Below are 14,961 nucleotides of genomic sequence, written 5' to 3'. Positions count from 1 at the left end.
TTAGGGTCATAGTCCTGTTGGAAGGTGAATCGTCGCCCCAGTCTGAGGTCCTGAGCGCTCTGGAGCAGGTTTACATCAAGGATCTCTCTGTACTTTACTCCGTTCATCTTTCCCTCGATCCTGACTAGTCTCCCAGTCCCTGCTGCTGAAAAACATCCCCACAGCATGATGTTGCCACCACTATGCTTCACCATAGGGATGGTGCCAGATTTCCTCCAGACGTGACGCTTGGCATTCAGGACAAAGAGTTCAATCTTGGTTTCATCAGACCAAATAATCTTGTTTCTCATAGTCTGAGAGTCTTTAGGTGCCTTTTGGCAAACTCCAAGCGGGCTGTCATGTACCTTTTACTAAAGAGTGGTTTCCGTCTGGCCACTCTACCATAAAGGCCTGATTGGTGGAGTGCTGCAGAGATGGTTGTCCTTCTGGAAGGTTCTCCCATCTCCACAGAGGAACTCTGGAGCTCTGTCAGAGTGACCATCAGGTTCTTGGTCACCTCCCTGACCAAGGCCCTTCACCCCCGATTGCTCAGTTTGGCTGGGCGGCCAGCTCTAGGAAGAGTCTTGGTGGTTCCAAACTTCTTGCATTTAAGAATGATGGAGGCCACTGTGTTCTTGGGGACCTTCAATGCTGCAGAAATGTTTTGGTAGCGTTCCCCAGATCTGTGCCTCGACGCAATCCTGTCTCGGAGCTCTACGGACAATTCATTTGACCTCATGGCTTGTTTTTTGCTTTGACATGCACTGTCAATTGTGGGACCTTATATAGACAGGTGTGTGCCTTTCCAAATCATGTCCAATCAATTGAATTTACCACAGGTGGACTCCAATCAAGTTGTAGAAACATCTCAAGGATGATTAATGGAAACAGGATCAACCTGAGCAGAATTTAGAGTCTCATAGCAAAGGGTCTGAATACTTATGTAAATAAGGTATTTCAGTTTTTATTAATTTTTTTATACATTTGCAAACATTTCTAAAAACCCATTTTCGCTTTGTCATTATGGGGTATTGTGTGTAGAATGTTGAGGGAATAAAAAAAAAAATCAATTTTAGAATAAGTAACGTCTGAATTCTTTCCGGGTACGCTGTACATGCTTGTGAATTGTTGCATTATCAAGTAGTGTAATATTTCTGAAGAAAAGTCTCTGTCATTGTTAAATAGTTTGTGCCTTCTGGCTAGTGGCTACTGTGATATTTACGGTCAATTTGAGCTGCAGACCAAGAATGTCACATGGCCAGCCACAACGAAATGTTAAGGCAATGATGTAATGTGAATGGAAAAATAGCTTTCTTTTTCTCCACCCTGCTCCTCAGACTCCTTCGTATCTCCTAGTGGTCATGGGGCCTTTCTCTCTGTCCTACTTCTGTGTGTGGTGCATTTCAGGCCGGAAGCTGAGGGGAGCTGGCCCGCTGAAAGGAGTAGTGGAGGGGGGAACACAGGCACCCGGCAAAGAGAGGACTGGAGAGAGGGGAGGAGAGAGGACTGGAGAGAGGGGAGGAGAGAGGACGGGGGGACTACAGTTATCCACCGTTTCCCCACAGGCTAAATGTGAGGATCAATATTACCATATGTAAAATATTTTTCATAACCAGAATGCTATTTCTTCAAGTGAGCCCTGACTAAGAAAGCAGTTACAACTCAATTCAGAATTTACACCAACCCTGGATGCAAGGCAGCACATATTCAGTCTCAACTGGTCTCATTTTGTCTCTCATCTCATGTCTCAATTCACCTTGTCTCATCTCATGTCCCAATTCACCTTGTCTCATCTCATGTCCCAATTCACCTTGTCTCATCTCATGTCCCAAGTCACCTTGTTCGCATCCAATGTTTCATTCAACCTTGTCTCATCTCATGTCCCCAATTCCACCTTGTCTCATCTCATGTCCCAATTCCACCTTGTCTTCATTCTCATGTCTCAATTCACCTTGTCTCATCTCATGTCCCAATTCACCTTGTCTCATCTCATGTCAATTCACCTTGTCTCATCTCATGTCCCAATTCACCTTGTCTCACTCATGTCCCCATTCACCTTGTCATCTCATGTCCCATTCACCTTGTCTCATCTCATGTCCCAATTCACCTTGTCTCATCTCATGTCTCAATTCACCTTGTCTCATCTCATGTCCCAATTCACCTTGTCTCATCTCATGTCTCAATTCACCTTGTCTCATCTCATGTCCAATTCACCTTGTCTCATCTCATGTCCCAATTCACCTTGGCTCATCTCATGTCCCAATTCACCTTGTCTCATCTCATGTCCCAATTCACCTTGTCTCATCTCATGTCTCAATTCACCTTGTTCTCATCTCATGTCTCCAATTCACCTGTCTCCATCTCATGTTCCAATTCACCTTTCTCATCTCATGTCCCTCTCTGCAGGCTGTGCTGCCCGGCAGGCTCCCGCTCTTGGCCTCTCCCCCAGCCTGCGCCCCTCCCTCCTCAACGTCCTGAGTTCCATCGAGCCAGGAGTGGTCAACGCAGGCCATGACACCTCCCAGCCAGACTGTTTCGCCTCCCTACTGTCCAGCCTCAATGAGCTGGGAGAGAGACAACTGGTGTCTGTGGTGAACTGGGCTAAAGCCATGCCAGGTAAACCACTCTTCCTGTATCCTACTGTTACCTAAACTACTACGTGGTACCAAACCCACTAACCCTGTATCCTACTGTTACCAACCACTACATGGTACCAACCCTCTAACCATGTATTCCTACTGTTACCTAACTACTACGTGGTACCAACCCACTAACCATGTATCCTACTGTTACCTAACTACTACGTGGTACCAACCCTCTAACCATGTATCCTACTGTTACCTAACTACTACATGGTACCAACCCACTAACCCAGGTGTGATAGAGAGAGCTGGGGTACAAACAGCTGGTCTGTGTGTGACTGATACCAGTGATGTAGCCTCAGTTCCAGTTTTCTATGTCCTTCCCACCAGAGGGGGCTCTACTCATAACCTATTTTATTCTCCCTGCACTGTGGGTTTCAGAGAGCTGCATGTAGAAGACCAGATGTCAGTGATCCAGTCTTCATGGCTGGTATGATGGTGTTCTCTCTGTGTAGGTTTCAGAGAGCTGCATGTTGAAGACCAGGTGTCAGTGATCCAGTCTTCATGGCTGGGGTTGATGATGTTCTCTCTGTGTAGGTTTCAGAGAGCTGCATGTAGAAGACCAGATGTCAGTGATCCAGTCTTCATGGTTGGGGTTGATGGTTTTCGCTCTGGGCTGGAGGTCTTACACAAACACAGACGCTAGAGAGCTCTACTTCGCTCCTGACCTCATCTTCAACGAGTGAGTACTATTGTCTTGCTGAATATAATATTGATGACAATCTCTCTCTGTCTCTAGACAATAAACAAGGGAAATGTTTGAAATTTGAAATGTTGTATTATTGGTTATATAACAACACTCTCAATCAATTTCACTCCCTCTCATCCTAACTCCCTCTCATCCTAACTCCCTCTCATCCTAACTCCCTCTCTCTCTCTTTCCCTCTCAATTCAATTTATTAGCATGGGAAACACATATTATCAAATGGAATAGATAATTTAAAAAATGGAAATAAACAAGGGAAACATTAGTAAACATTACTCTCTCTCTCCTCACCCTCTTTCTCTCCCTCGCTTTCTCTCCGTCTGTCTGTCTCTCTCCTCTCTCCCCCCCCCCCCAGTCAGAGGATGCGTGTGTCCAGTATGTATGAGCACTGTGTCCAATTCCGTCTGCTGTCCCAGAGGTTCTGTGTGCTCAGAGTCACCCAGGAAGAGTTCCTCTGTATGAAGGCTCTGCTCCTCTTCAGCATCAGTGAGTCACATCACTGACACACTGAATCTAAGTGACTGTATCATTATCTGGGTCAATATTTGCTTATTGCTTTGTGTCTTTTAGTCCCTGTGGAGGGTCTGAGGAATCAGAAGTGTTTTGACGAGCTGAGGATCTCTTACATCAAGGAGCTGGTTCGTCTGGCCAGCCAACACGGAGAAAAACACCACACACAACGTCTGTTCCAGCTAACACAACTACTCGACTTCCTACACCCGGTAATATACATTAACCCTGACCTCTAACCCCTAACCCATACACAATGTCTGTTCCCAGCTAACACAGCTACTGGACTTCCTACATCCGGTAATATACACTAACCGTGACCTCTAACCCCTAACCCGTACACAACGCCTGTTCCAGCTAACACAGCTACTGGACTTCCTACACCCGGTAATATACACTAACTCTGACCTCTAACCCCTAACCAACGTTTGTTTCAGCTAACACAGCTACGTCCGGTAATTTAATGATAATAATAATGATAATAAAATATTTAATTAGTATAGAGCTTTTCATTACAGCAAGAATCTCAATGACACTCTTAAAACAGCCTAATCTTTCAGTTAGCCTATTGACACTTCTAGCTGGAAGGTCTTTCACAGTCACCGACAGTCTTTCACAGTCACCGACAGTCTTTCACAGTCATCCACAGTCTTTCACAGTCATCCACAGTCTTTCACAGTCATTCACAGTCTTTCACAGTCATCCACAGAGGCAGGTGCCAGTCCAACAGGTCATATCCTGTGTCCGATACACTCTACATGTGCACTTACCTCACCCGTGCCGTCCACGTCTCTACCGACCGAGGCCCAGATGAAGGGTTGAGGCCCAGATGAAGGGTTGAGGCTGAGATGAAGAATTGAGGCCCAGATGATAAAAAAACAAATACATTTTTTTTAACCTTTAATAAACTAGGCAAGTCAGTTAAGAACAAATTCTTATTTTCAATGACAGCCTACACCGTCCAAACCCAGACGACGCTGGGTCAATTGTGCACCGCCGTATGTGACTCCCGATCACGGTCAGTTGTGATACAGCCTGGATTCGAACCAGGGTGTTTGTAGTGACGCCTCAAGCACTGAGATGCAGTGCCTTAGACCCCTGCGCCATTCGGGAGCCGAAGGGTTAAGGCCCAGATGAAGGGTTGAGGTCCAGGTGAAGGTTTGAGACCCAGATAAGTTTGAGGCCCAGATAAGTTTGAGGCCCAGATGAGTTGAGGCCAAGGTGAAGAGTTGAGGCCCAGGTGAAGAGTTGAGGCCCAGGTGAAGAGTTGAGGCCCAGGTGAAGAGTCGAGGCCCAGATGAAGAGTTGAGGCCCAGATGAAGAGTTGAGGCCCAGATGAAGGGTTTAAGCCCAGATGAAGGGTTTAAGCCCAGATGAAGGACGGGCCGAGATGTGGGTTGAGCAGGGGTGAAACGATGCTTAGATCCAAGGGGGAAACAAGTTAGAATTCAGGTCACCTCTTCCCTTGGTAAACTCCTCTGAAAAACATGTAGCACCAACCTGGGTGAAGCAATGCAGCCGCTAAGCTTTATGGCATGAAGCTCACTACAGGCAAAAGCCATAGTCCACCTTGAATTAAACTACTGTGGAAAACCTTAGAGATCCTCTGCTATCTTCAAACATCTCCAAGCCTCTGCCCTCTCTTGTTGTTTCAAATAAAGTTGGTAGCTAAATAGCTAGCTTCTCAGTTCAGTTGGTAAAATAACTGACTTGCCGGTCTTGCACTGCCGTGGATCAATATATTGTAATGAATCAGGCAGGAAGTGCGGCTCGAACCCTCAACCTTCTGGCCCGAAGCCCAGAGCGTAAAAACATGCTCATCTTGCAGTCGATATCCTTATAAACTCAGGGTTGCTACAATATATTACAATCTATACAATCAGAACTTACTTAGCTAACGATATCCTTAAAACTCAGGGTTGCCACAATATATACAATCAAAACTTACTTAGCTAACGATATCCTTATAAACCCAGGGTTGCTACAATATATTACAGTCAGAACTTACTTAGCTAACGTATCCTTATAAACACTCAGGGTTGCTACAATATATACAATCAAAACCTACTTAGCTAACGATATCCTTATAAACCCAGGGTTGCTACAATATATACAGTCAGAACTTACTTAGCTAACGATATCCTTATAAACTCAGGGTTGCTACAATATATACAATCAAAACTTACTTAGCTAACGATATCCTTATAAAACCCAGGGTTGCTACAATATATACAGTCAGAACTTACTTAGCTAACGATATCCTTATAAACTCAGGGTTGCTACAATATATACAATCAAAACTTACTTAGCTAACGATATCCTTATAAACCCAGGGTTGCTACAATATATACAGTCAGAACTTACTTAGCTAACATATCCTTATAAACTCAGGGTTGCTACAATATATACAATCAAAAACTTACTTAGCTAACGATATCCTTATAACCCAGGGTTGCTACAATATAACAGTCAAAACTTACTTAGCTAACGATATCCTTATAAACTCAGGTTGCTACATATATACAATCAGAACTTACTAGCTAACGATATCCTTATAAACCCAGGGTTGCTACAATATATACAGTCAGAACTTACTTAGCTAACGATATCCTTATAAAACCAGGGTTGCTACAATATATACAGTCAAAACTTACTTAGCTAACGATATCCTTATAAACTCAGGTTGCTACAATATATACAGTCAAAACTTACTTAGCTAACGATATCCTTATAAACCCAGGGTTGCTACAATATATACAGTCAAAACTTACTTAGCTAACAAAATAAAAAGTTGATTAAAAAAGAAAACAACTAAAACTTCAAATATGTACAATATTTACAGAGCTCTCTGCGCCATGGCAGCACAAGAACTGACCTATCCCTGACCTCTAACCCGTAACCCGTACACAACACAGCTAACCCAGCCAGTGGACTACCTCACCTGGTAATATAGACCTACTACCAAGGGCCAGCCTAGCTTATTGGGGTATGTCATGGCAATTAATGTCCCCTGGCCAAATAGGGTCCCCTTCTGCTCACAATGGAATTCGATAAACTATTAGCGTCCGTTGCTATACAACGGTGGGATTACCTAATTACAGCCTAAATTACGTTCTTTTCATCATCGCTATGCAAACAAGGCGGATTTCCGCAGCAATTTCGCTGTTTAACCTCACAAGGGTATGTGGGACGGTAGCGTTCCACTTCGTCAACAGCCAGTGAAACTGCAGGGCGCCAAATTCAAAACAACAGAAATACCATAATTTAAATTCCTCAAACATACAAGTATTTTACACCATTTTAAAGATACGCTTGGTGAAATCCAGCCAAAGTGTCCGATTTCAAAAAGGTTTTACGACGAAAGCACACCAAACGATTATGTTAGTTAGAGCCAAGTCACAGAAAAAGACAGACATTTTTCCAGCCAAAGAGAGGAGTAACAAAAAGCAAAAATAGAGATAAAATGAATCACTAACCTTTGATGATCTTCATCAGATGACACTCATAGGACTTCATGTTACACAATACATGTATGTTTTGTTCGGTAAAGTTCATATTTATATCCAAAAATCTGAGTTTAGGCGGGACGCTACTGTCTCACTTGGCAAAAAGCCTGAGAAAATGCAGAGCGCCAAATTCAAATTAATTACTATAAAAATCTAACTTTCATTAAATCACACATGAAAGATGCCAAATTAAAGCTACACTGGTTGTGAATCCAGCCAACATATCAGAATTTAAATAGGCTTTTCGGCGAAAGCAAACGATGCTATTATCTGAGGATAGCACCATTGTAAACAAAGAGAGAGAAGCATATTTCAACCCTGCAGGCACGACACAAAACGCAGAAATAAAAATATAATTCATGCCTTACCTTTGACGAGCTTCTGTTGTTGGCACTCCAATATGTCCCATAAACATCACAAATGGTCCTTTTGTTCGATTAATTCCGTCGATATATATCCAAAATGTCAATTTATTTGGCACGTTTGATCCAGAAAAACACCGGTTCCAAATTGTGAACCGTGACTACAAAATATCTCAAAGGTTACCCCAAAATTTTAAACTACTTTTGTAATACAACTTTAGGTATTTTTTTACGTAAATAATCGATAAAATTGAAGACGGGATGATCTGTGTTGGATTAAAACCAACTGTAGCTAGCTTTCTGGTCACGCGCTTCTAACAAACAGGACACTTCGAGTGACCCTCCTTCAAGTTGGCCGTACTTCTTCATTACACAAAGGAATAACCTCAAACAATTTCTAAAGACTGTTGACATCCAGTGGAAGCGGTAGGAACTGCAAGAACGTCCCTTTGGAAATCTGGATTCCCAATGAAATCGCATTGAAAAGTTTTGAAAAAAAATCTGAATGGTTTGTCCTCTGGGTTTCGCCTGCTAAATAAGTTATGTTATACTCACAGACATGATTCAAACAGTTTTAGAAACTTAAGAGTGTTTTCTATCCAAATCTACTAATAATATGCATATTTTATCTTCTGGGGATGAGTAGCTGGCAGTTTAATTTGGGCATGCTTTTCATCCAAAATTCCGAATGCTGCCCCCTACCCAAGAGAAGTTAAACAAGTTTTATTTAGCTGACAAAATGAAAACATTAATTCAAACTACTTTTGGGTACCTTGTTAACATTACAACATGAAATCCATGTCTTAAACATTACTACGTTTCGGAAAAGTCAAATAAAATGTGTAATCTGCTTGACACATTAAAGTTACTTACCTTACAGACCAGGAAGTCAGCTAATTTCCACTCCATTCATATGCAAATCCATTTGGTTCATACACTGGCTTGTCTGACCGTCATGTTTTAATTTGATCCTGCCCTTCCCTTATCTACGCTGAAATAATGTATCTCACATAGCTCATTAGTACACCCTTGTGGTTGAATATATATGTATCTATTGTAGGTCCTAGGACACAACAATGAATAATGTGGAACAAATAAATAACATCAAAGGATATCTTACAACTTACAATAATGAACACCTTGTGAAACAGCCGTGAAAACCAACCTGGCAAGATTTAAGATTTTAATACATAAACTTCGATCGTTTTTGGTAGAGTTGTGTCATTCATTTATCTTCACAGATTTTTTTGTACACTAACATGGCAATCATAGACTAAAATAGTGAATTCTGGTGTGTGGAATATAGAGGAGGGGGGTTGCTGTGTGGGTGGGAGGTTCTGCCTGTCACCTGTTCTCAACAGACAGTCAGTCTCGGAAGGGAGACTTGAAGAGGGAGACTGCAAAGTCTAGGCGCTGATGCTCTCTTTGTTCTGAGTGTTCTGCGGTGCTAGTGTTTCTAGTTAGTCTGTGTATCTCACATATTATGTGCCCAGTATGATAGAGTATGATAGAGTATGACAGAGTAGGATAGAGTAGGATAGAGAATGATAGTGTAGGATAGAGNNTGATAGTATAGGATAGAGTAGGATAGAGAATGATAGTGTAGGATAGAGAATGATAGTGTAGGATAGAGAATGATAGTGTAGGATAGAGTAGGATATTGGAGAAGTACATTTCTATAGGTTTAGCATAACTACTATTTATTTTCTTCTTGTTTCTGTCAACCAAAGCTGAACATACTTTGTCTATAGGGCTTTACTGAAGTGTAGGGCGTCAGTGCTTTCAGTGGTCGACTGTCCAAGTGCTCCGACTGTAGAAGATTGTTGTCTTCCACCGAGGTAACCATAGGAAGACAGAGAAAAATATCACTGTTAGGGGAACTGAAACTAGCTTCAGGTTATTTTGTGTGCAAATGCAAATAGTTATCTGAGATGTTCTATATTCACTCTGACTGATGGTGACCCCAGCTAGGAGCGAAAGAGCAGCGAGGTTTCCCAGGTCTCACCTTCCTTTCATCCATCTTACAAACCTGGTAATTCGCCCTGATGTCATAACACTTAGTCCCCTTCTTGATTCTGCTCCGGTAGCTCTCCTTCTGTTTCTCCTTCTGTTTCTCCTGCGCCTTGTCCATGTTCAGTCTCACATTGATTGATAACAGGAATAAATGCTATTCTATTTCGTATTACAAATACATTTCTTACATATCTCTTGGAGGGACAGAAAATAAGTTGACAGCGGACAATCATTTTTACCTGGTCAAAACCCTCCACATCCTCCTCAGTCTGTGCCTGAAGGTACTGTAGTCCTCGAGCGTTCTGATCTGGTTCGACAGCTGCCACCACATCAGGTGGGGTTTCAGTGATCTGAAAGTACCTGATATAAAAATAGCAATAGACAAACAACAACAGTATATGCAATAATTGTATATACAATTGCATTGTTTTACCTCAGTCAACAGCTGCGACTCCCGTCCGTACTCGGTGGAGGCCTGGATGCTGCTGTTGTGTGCAAAGAGAATGGACCATCCAGTAGTAATCACAACCTTCCTGGTACCAATCAAGGGACTGCCCATGACAGTCTTGTGGGTCTGGTTGATCCATTCACCAAACCTGGAGGAGGGGGTAGGAAACGGATATCTATTTACAATGTAAGATATTGAAATATGTCTGTTTATGAACCACGGAAAAACAAATTGTAAAAAATAAACAAAACAAACCATTGGTGACAGAATATAATCTATAACATCCGTAACCTGTTCCAGTGTTCATGACCTCGGTCTGGGTGTTGAAGATGTCCGTCATTGCCTTGGAGTTGGCCTCGCCAGTCTCGTCCTTGATTGGTATCATACAAAACGAAAATCTATTTTTGGTTCCAAGCACCTTTTTCCCTGTCAGAAGAAGCATAGGTTGATTTTGGCAATCATGCGCTTCACTCCGAAATGCCCAGCATGCATCTTGGTCAGCACGGCCGCCTCCTCCTCCTTGGTAAAGATCACCCTCCTGTGTGGCTGGCCATCCTCCTGTGCGGCTGGCCATCCTTCCCCCGTAGGTAGATATGATTGCCTAACAAGTTGGAAGAGAAGAGGTGTTGAAAAACTCTAGTCTAAGTACATTTACACTGCTGTTTTTCTCGCTGTTTCTCTTCGTCTGTCTCTCTGTCTGTCTTCCATTCTTTTCCCACCTCTCTCCTCTCACTTTCATGCTTTCTTTCTCACTTTCCTCCTCCCCCCTCTCTGTGTCTGTCTAGCGAAGACACCTAGTTAAGGGCATTTGGAATTACCATAATTACTTACACCTATCCATTTGATTGATCAGGTTTAACTTATAGCTAGACACCCTAATATGACGCGACCGTTACGAGGTAAAATAGAGAACAAACAACCAGCATAGCAACGGACGCTTTGGTTCGTTACGTAATCCGGTCAGAATTTTGCACGTTCTAGCAACAGCTCTTGTGTGTTCTACTATTATAACTCTCAACAGTAAGTTTAGACCCCGACTGAGTTCCTAAAGTATTTCTGGGGGTTGGGGGCCGTAGCGGCCGGGGGCCCTAAGCAACCGCTTATGTCGCCTATGCCCAGGGCCGGCCCTGCTTCCACCCCTAACCACTAACCCCTAACCACTAACCCCTGACCTGTTCAACCCCCCCTGCTTTGGTGTTACTGACAGTTGACTCTCTCGCTCTCTCCCCCCTCACTCTCTCGCTCTCTCCCCCCTCACTCTCTCTCCCGCTCTCTCTTTCTCTCCCCCCTCACTTTCTCTCTCGCTCTCTCCCCCCTCACTCTCTCTCTCTCGCTCTCAGATTGTGAGGAAGCTGCACCAGTTCACCTATGATCTGTTTATCCAGGCCCAGTCTCTGCCCACCAGAGTCAGCTATCCAGAGATGATCTCTGAGATCGTCAGCGTTCACGTGCCCAAGATACTCACAGGCATAGTTCAGCCAATCCTCTTTCACAATGCACCTTGCTAGAGGGTCATCTCATCACAATGCACCTTGCTAGAGGGTCATCTCATCACAATGCACCTTGCTAGAGGGTCATCCTATCACAATGCACCTTGTTAGAGGGTCATCCTATCACAAAACACCCTGCTAGTGGTTCAACCTATCACAAAACTTCCTGCTACAGGTTCAACATATCACAAAGCTTCCTGTTACAGGTTCAACCCAGGGCAGGCCCTAGGCACAAGTAACTTTTTTTTAATGGGGGGGGGGGGGGGGGGGAACTCAGTTGGGGTCTCAACTTAATTTTGAGAGTTAAAGTAGATTACACAAGGTGACATATTTTAATTTGTTTGTGCATCAGCAGTTTTTCTTTTGTAATGTCAGTCTCTGAAATGTACTCAATTAGCCCATGTCAGCAAACATTTATTTAGATTGGTAAGTTAGCCTAGCCACCTTGTAGTAATCATGGCCAACGACCTCCAGGGGGCCTCCATTGATTTTGTCAGTCACTCTCACTCAGATATCATATGAACATGGCATAAGTCATGGCAAAATGTGTAGAATTGTAGGAAATTTGCTTTAAAACTGATAATTTCTCTCCACCCCCTGACAATATTTTCTGGCTGCCCCATTTGAAGAAAAATGTGTAGAATTTCAGAAAATGTGATTTAAAACCACAACATTTTCTCTATGCCCCATAGCTAAATGTGTTGAATTTCAGGAAATGTACTTTAAAACTTAAATTTGCTTTATCTTTGCCGTCAAGAGGGGGACCACTAAAATGTTTTACCCGCATGGTGTGGGGCCCCAAAAAGCTAGGGCCAGCCCTGGTTCAATATATCACAAAACACCTTCCTAGAGGACCAACCATTGACTGTACATGATTGGACAAAGCCGTCAATGATTTCACACCATTAATTCCTATGTGAAGACTTAATGTCGCATTTGAAGGTTAGGATATCGGTTTTAGCTTGCTAAAATGGCGTCTCATGGGGATATGTATGTGGACATAACATGCACAGTGTGAGCTACTCCAGGAAGGGACGTTGCAGGCTAGCTCAGTGCTGCCTGCAACGAACTTGAGTATCTCAAGTTGAAGGCCGACCGGGGGTACTGCAGGCTACCATAGCAACTCAATTATCCTTATAACTTCTTTGTACAATTTTTTTTTTTAATATATAATCGGTTCAAGGACATACATCTGTTCTAATATAAGCAATTTTTGGTAACATGGTTGTTTCTGAATGCTATTTTTTTTTCTCTCTAATATTGACGACGAAGATTGCCATTTTCCCATTCACTATAATGGGAGATCCTGCTTTCTAGAAACAACCGCCTTCAGTACCGCAGTCGGCCTTGAACTTCATGGCTTCATGAAGAGGGAGGGGTCAGTTGGTCTCCCAACCCATACTCTTCCTTTGTGTTGATTACGTTACACCCCCTGATCTCAAGCTAGGGTTTGATCCTGAATGTACATTTCAGACTGTTTTTCTCTTTTCAGTTTACTGTTATATACTCTTTCATAGTTTCAGTAAATGTAGTAGTATGTTAAACACTGTCAAAATAAGACATAATTCTTCTGAATAACACATCATTCATACTCTACAGACATTTATATATAACACAATATCTGTAAATATAAAATGCATTATACGTTGCATATTCTATAAAAACAAATCATACTTCAAAGTTCTAACAAATTTAACAACCTATATTCCACATCACTGAGGGCTTATTTAGCATCATGTGATTTGTATCTAAGTGTTCTAAGTGAGAGGGAAACAGACACACAGGCTGTATCCAAAATGACATCCTATTCCTTTTAGTGCACCACATTTGAGTAGGACCCATAGGGCTCTGGTCAAAACTAGTATACTATATAGGGAATAGGGTGCCAATTTCTAACTCAATCACAGTAATTTTCCATAAAAACCTTATATTTCTCCCTCAGGTAAGGTGTTACCATCTATAGAAGTATTGAGCTTCGTCAATACTTTATCCTATCTGAGTTCACATGTCTACTTACCAAATAAATACCGTACCTCACTATTCCAAAAGGTGTGTTCTATTCAGTGAGGTTATATGTTCACGACGTTGCAGAAAGCAAACCAAGCCAACACAATTCCCTATTCTACTTGAGAAACACAATGCATCTCTATCTCTTTCTGGGGGGAAAAAAGTTGCATCCTGAACAGAACCCAGTGATCATCTGCTTATGGGTCTTGTAGTTTTTATTTCTCAGCCCAAAAAGAGCGCACAGCAAACATGATTAACAACAACTGAGTAGAGCAGTTCAGTGTTCAACTACAGCCATCTAGTGGACGGCCCTGTTACTGCAACAAGCGGCGACTGAAGACCAGCTGGCAGTGATGTAGGACTGGGTTACGACAGACAGTCTGCCACGTTGATACCAACCACATTAGTTCTACATGCTGGAACAATCTTTGATCATCGTGCTGGACAGAGGAATGAGAAATGATGAACTCCTTATAATGAAAACCGTCTTTTCTGATCTCATAACTTTCTTAATGTGTTATTCTTGAACATGCCTCAACAATCTGTCTTTCCCTCAATGTTTTATGTTGAAATCCTCACATGTTGATGAAACCGGATAAGAATATGGTTTAGGGCTGGCTCAACCCCTAAACTGTATTCCAATGTCCACACTAGTACGACGCTTAGTATGAAGCATGTACTCAAAGTGGTATGGTAGTATAGAGATTGGAACAGGGCCTAAATAGTCTAGTTCAACAGGCACTTTGTCTACAAGGTGTTTTCCCAAATGGAACCCTTTATAGTGCACTACTTACCCTATCCCCTAGGCCTCTGGTTAAAGTAATGCACTATACAGTGAATATGGTCTAATTTGGGACGTAACCTCTGACCCGTCTAAACCAGAACCAATGTCACATTGAATYGCTCTGATTCCTGTGGGTTTTATAAACATTCCATCTAGATTATCTGGTTGTATAAAAAATGAAAAACATCCCGTTAGTGAAATGTTTTAGTACATCTCTCCACAGCGAGGAGTGACATGACTCTGACTGAATGCCACTAGTCTAATTGAGTTCATTGTATTGGACGTCTGAAAGACCCGACTGTAAAAAGCCCAGATCTGTCTGCGTAACATCCTGCACTGCGGCCATGTTAAGTACACATACACACACATACACACACACACACACACATACACACATACACACACACATACATACACACATACACATACATACATACATACACACACACATACACACATATACACCCACACATACACACACATACATACACACACACACATACACACACATACA

At 42.5% G+C, this 14,961-nt stretch overlaps 1 protein-coding gene across 1 annotated transcript; it reads left to right on the top strand.

Annotated features, from left to right (window-relative positions):
- Positions 1-1,054: 1,054 nt before the first annotated feature.
- Positions 1,055-13,696, top strand: LOC112073522 (androgen receptor). The gene is made up of 6 exons (XM_024140799.2): positions 1,055-1,551; positions 2,386-2,595; positions 3,159-3,303; positions 3,683-3,813; positions 3,898-4,049; positions 11,507-13,696. Exons 1-6 carry the CDS (start codon positions 1,341-1,343, stop codon positions 11,672-11,674), a joined length of 1,017 nt encoding a protein of 338 aa, XP_023996567.2. The 5' UTR covers positions 1,055-1,340; the 3' UTR covers positions 11,675-13,696.
- The last annotated feature ends 1,265 nt before the right edge of the window (positions 13,697-14,961 follow it).

The sequence above is a fragment of the Salvelinus sp. IW2-2015 genome, unplaced genomic scaffold, assembly GCF_002910315.2.
Source record: "Salvelinus sp. IW2-2015 unplaced genomic scaffold, ASM291031v2 Un_scaffold2282, whole genome shotgun sequence".
In the NCBI taxonomy this organism is placed as follows: Eukaryota; Metazoa; Chordata; class Actinopteri; order Salmoniformes; family Salmonidae; genus Salvelinus; species Salvelinus sp. IW2-2015.
Note: the sequence above shows the minus strand (reverse complement) of the source record. Positions and strands in the feature narration are given on the sequence as shown.

Bases quoted from the DNA above. Each gene is read 5' to 3' on its own strand.
- LOC112073522 (XM_024140799.2), top strand. From the start codon at position 1,341: ATGGGGCCTTTCTCTCTGTCCTACTTCTGTGTGTGGTGCATTTCAGGC. The intron at 1,552-2,385 runs GTGAGGATCAAT...CCCTCTCTGCAG, and splicing joins CGTTTCCCCACAGGCTAAAT to GCTGTGCTGCCCGGCAGGCT. The intron at 4,050-11,506 runs GTAATATACATT...TCTCGCTCTCAG, and splicing joins TACTCGACTTCCTACACCCG to ATTGTGAGGAAGCTGCACCA.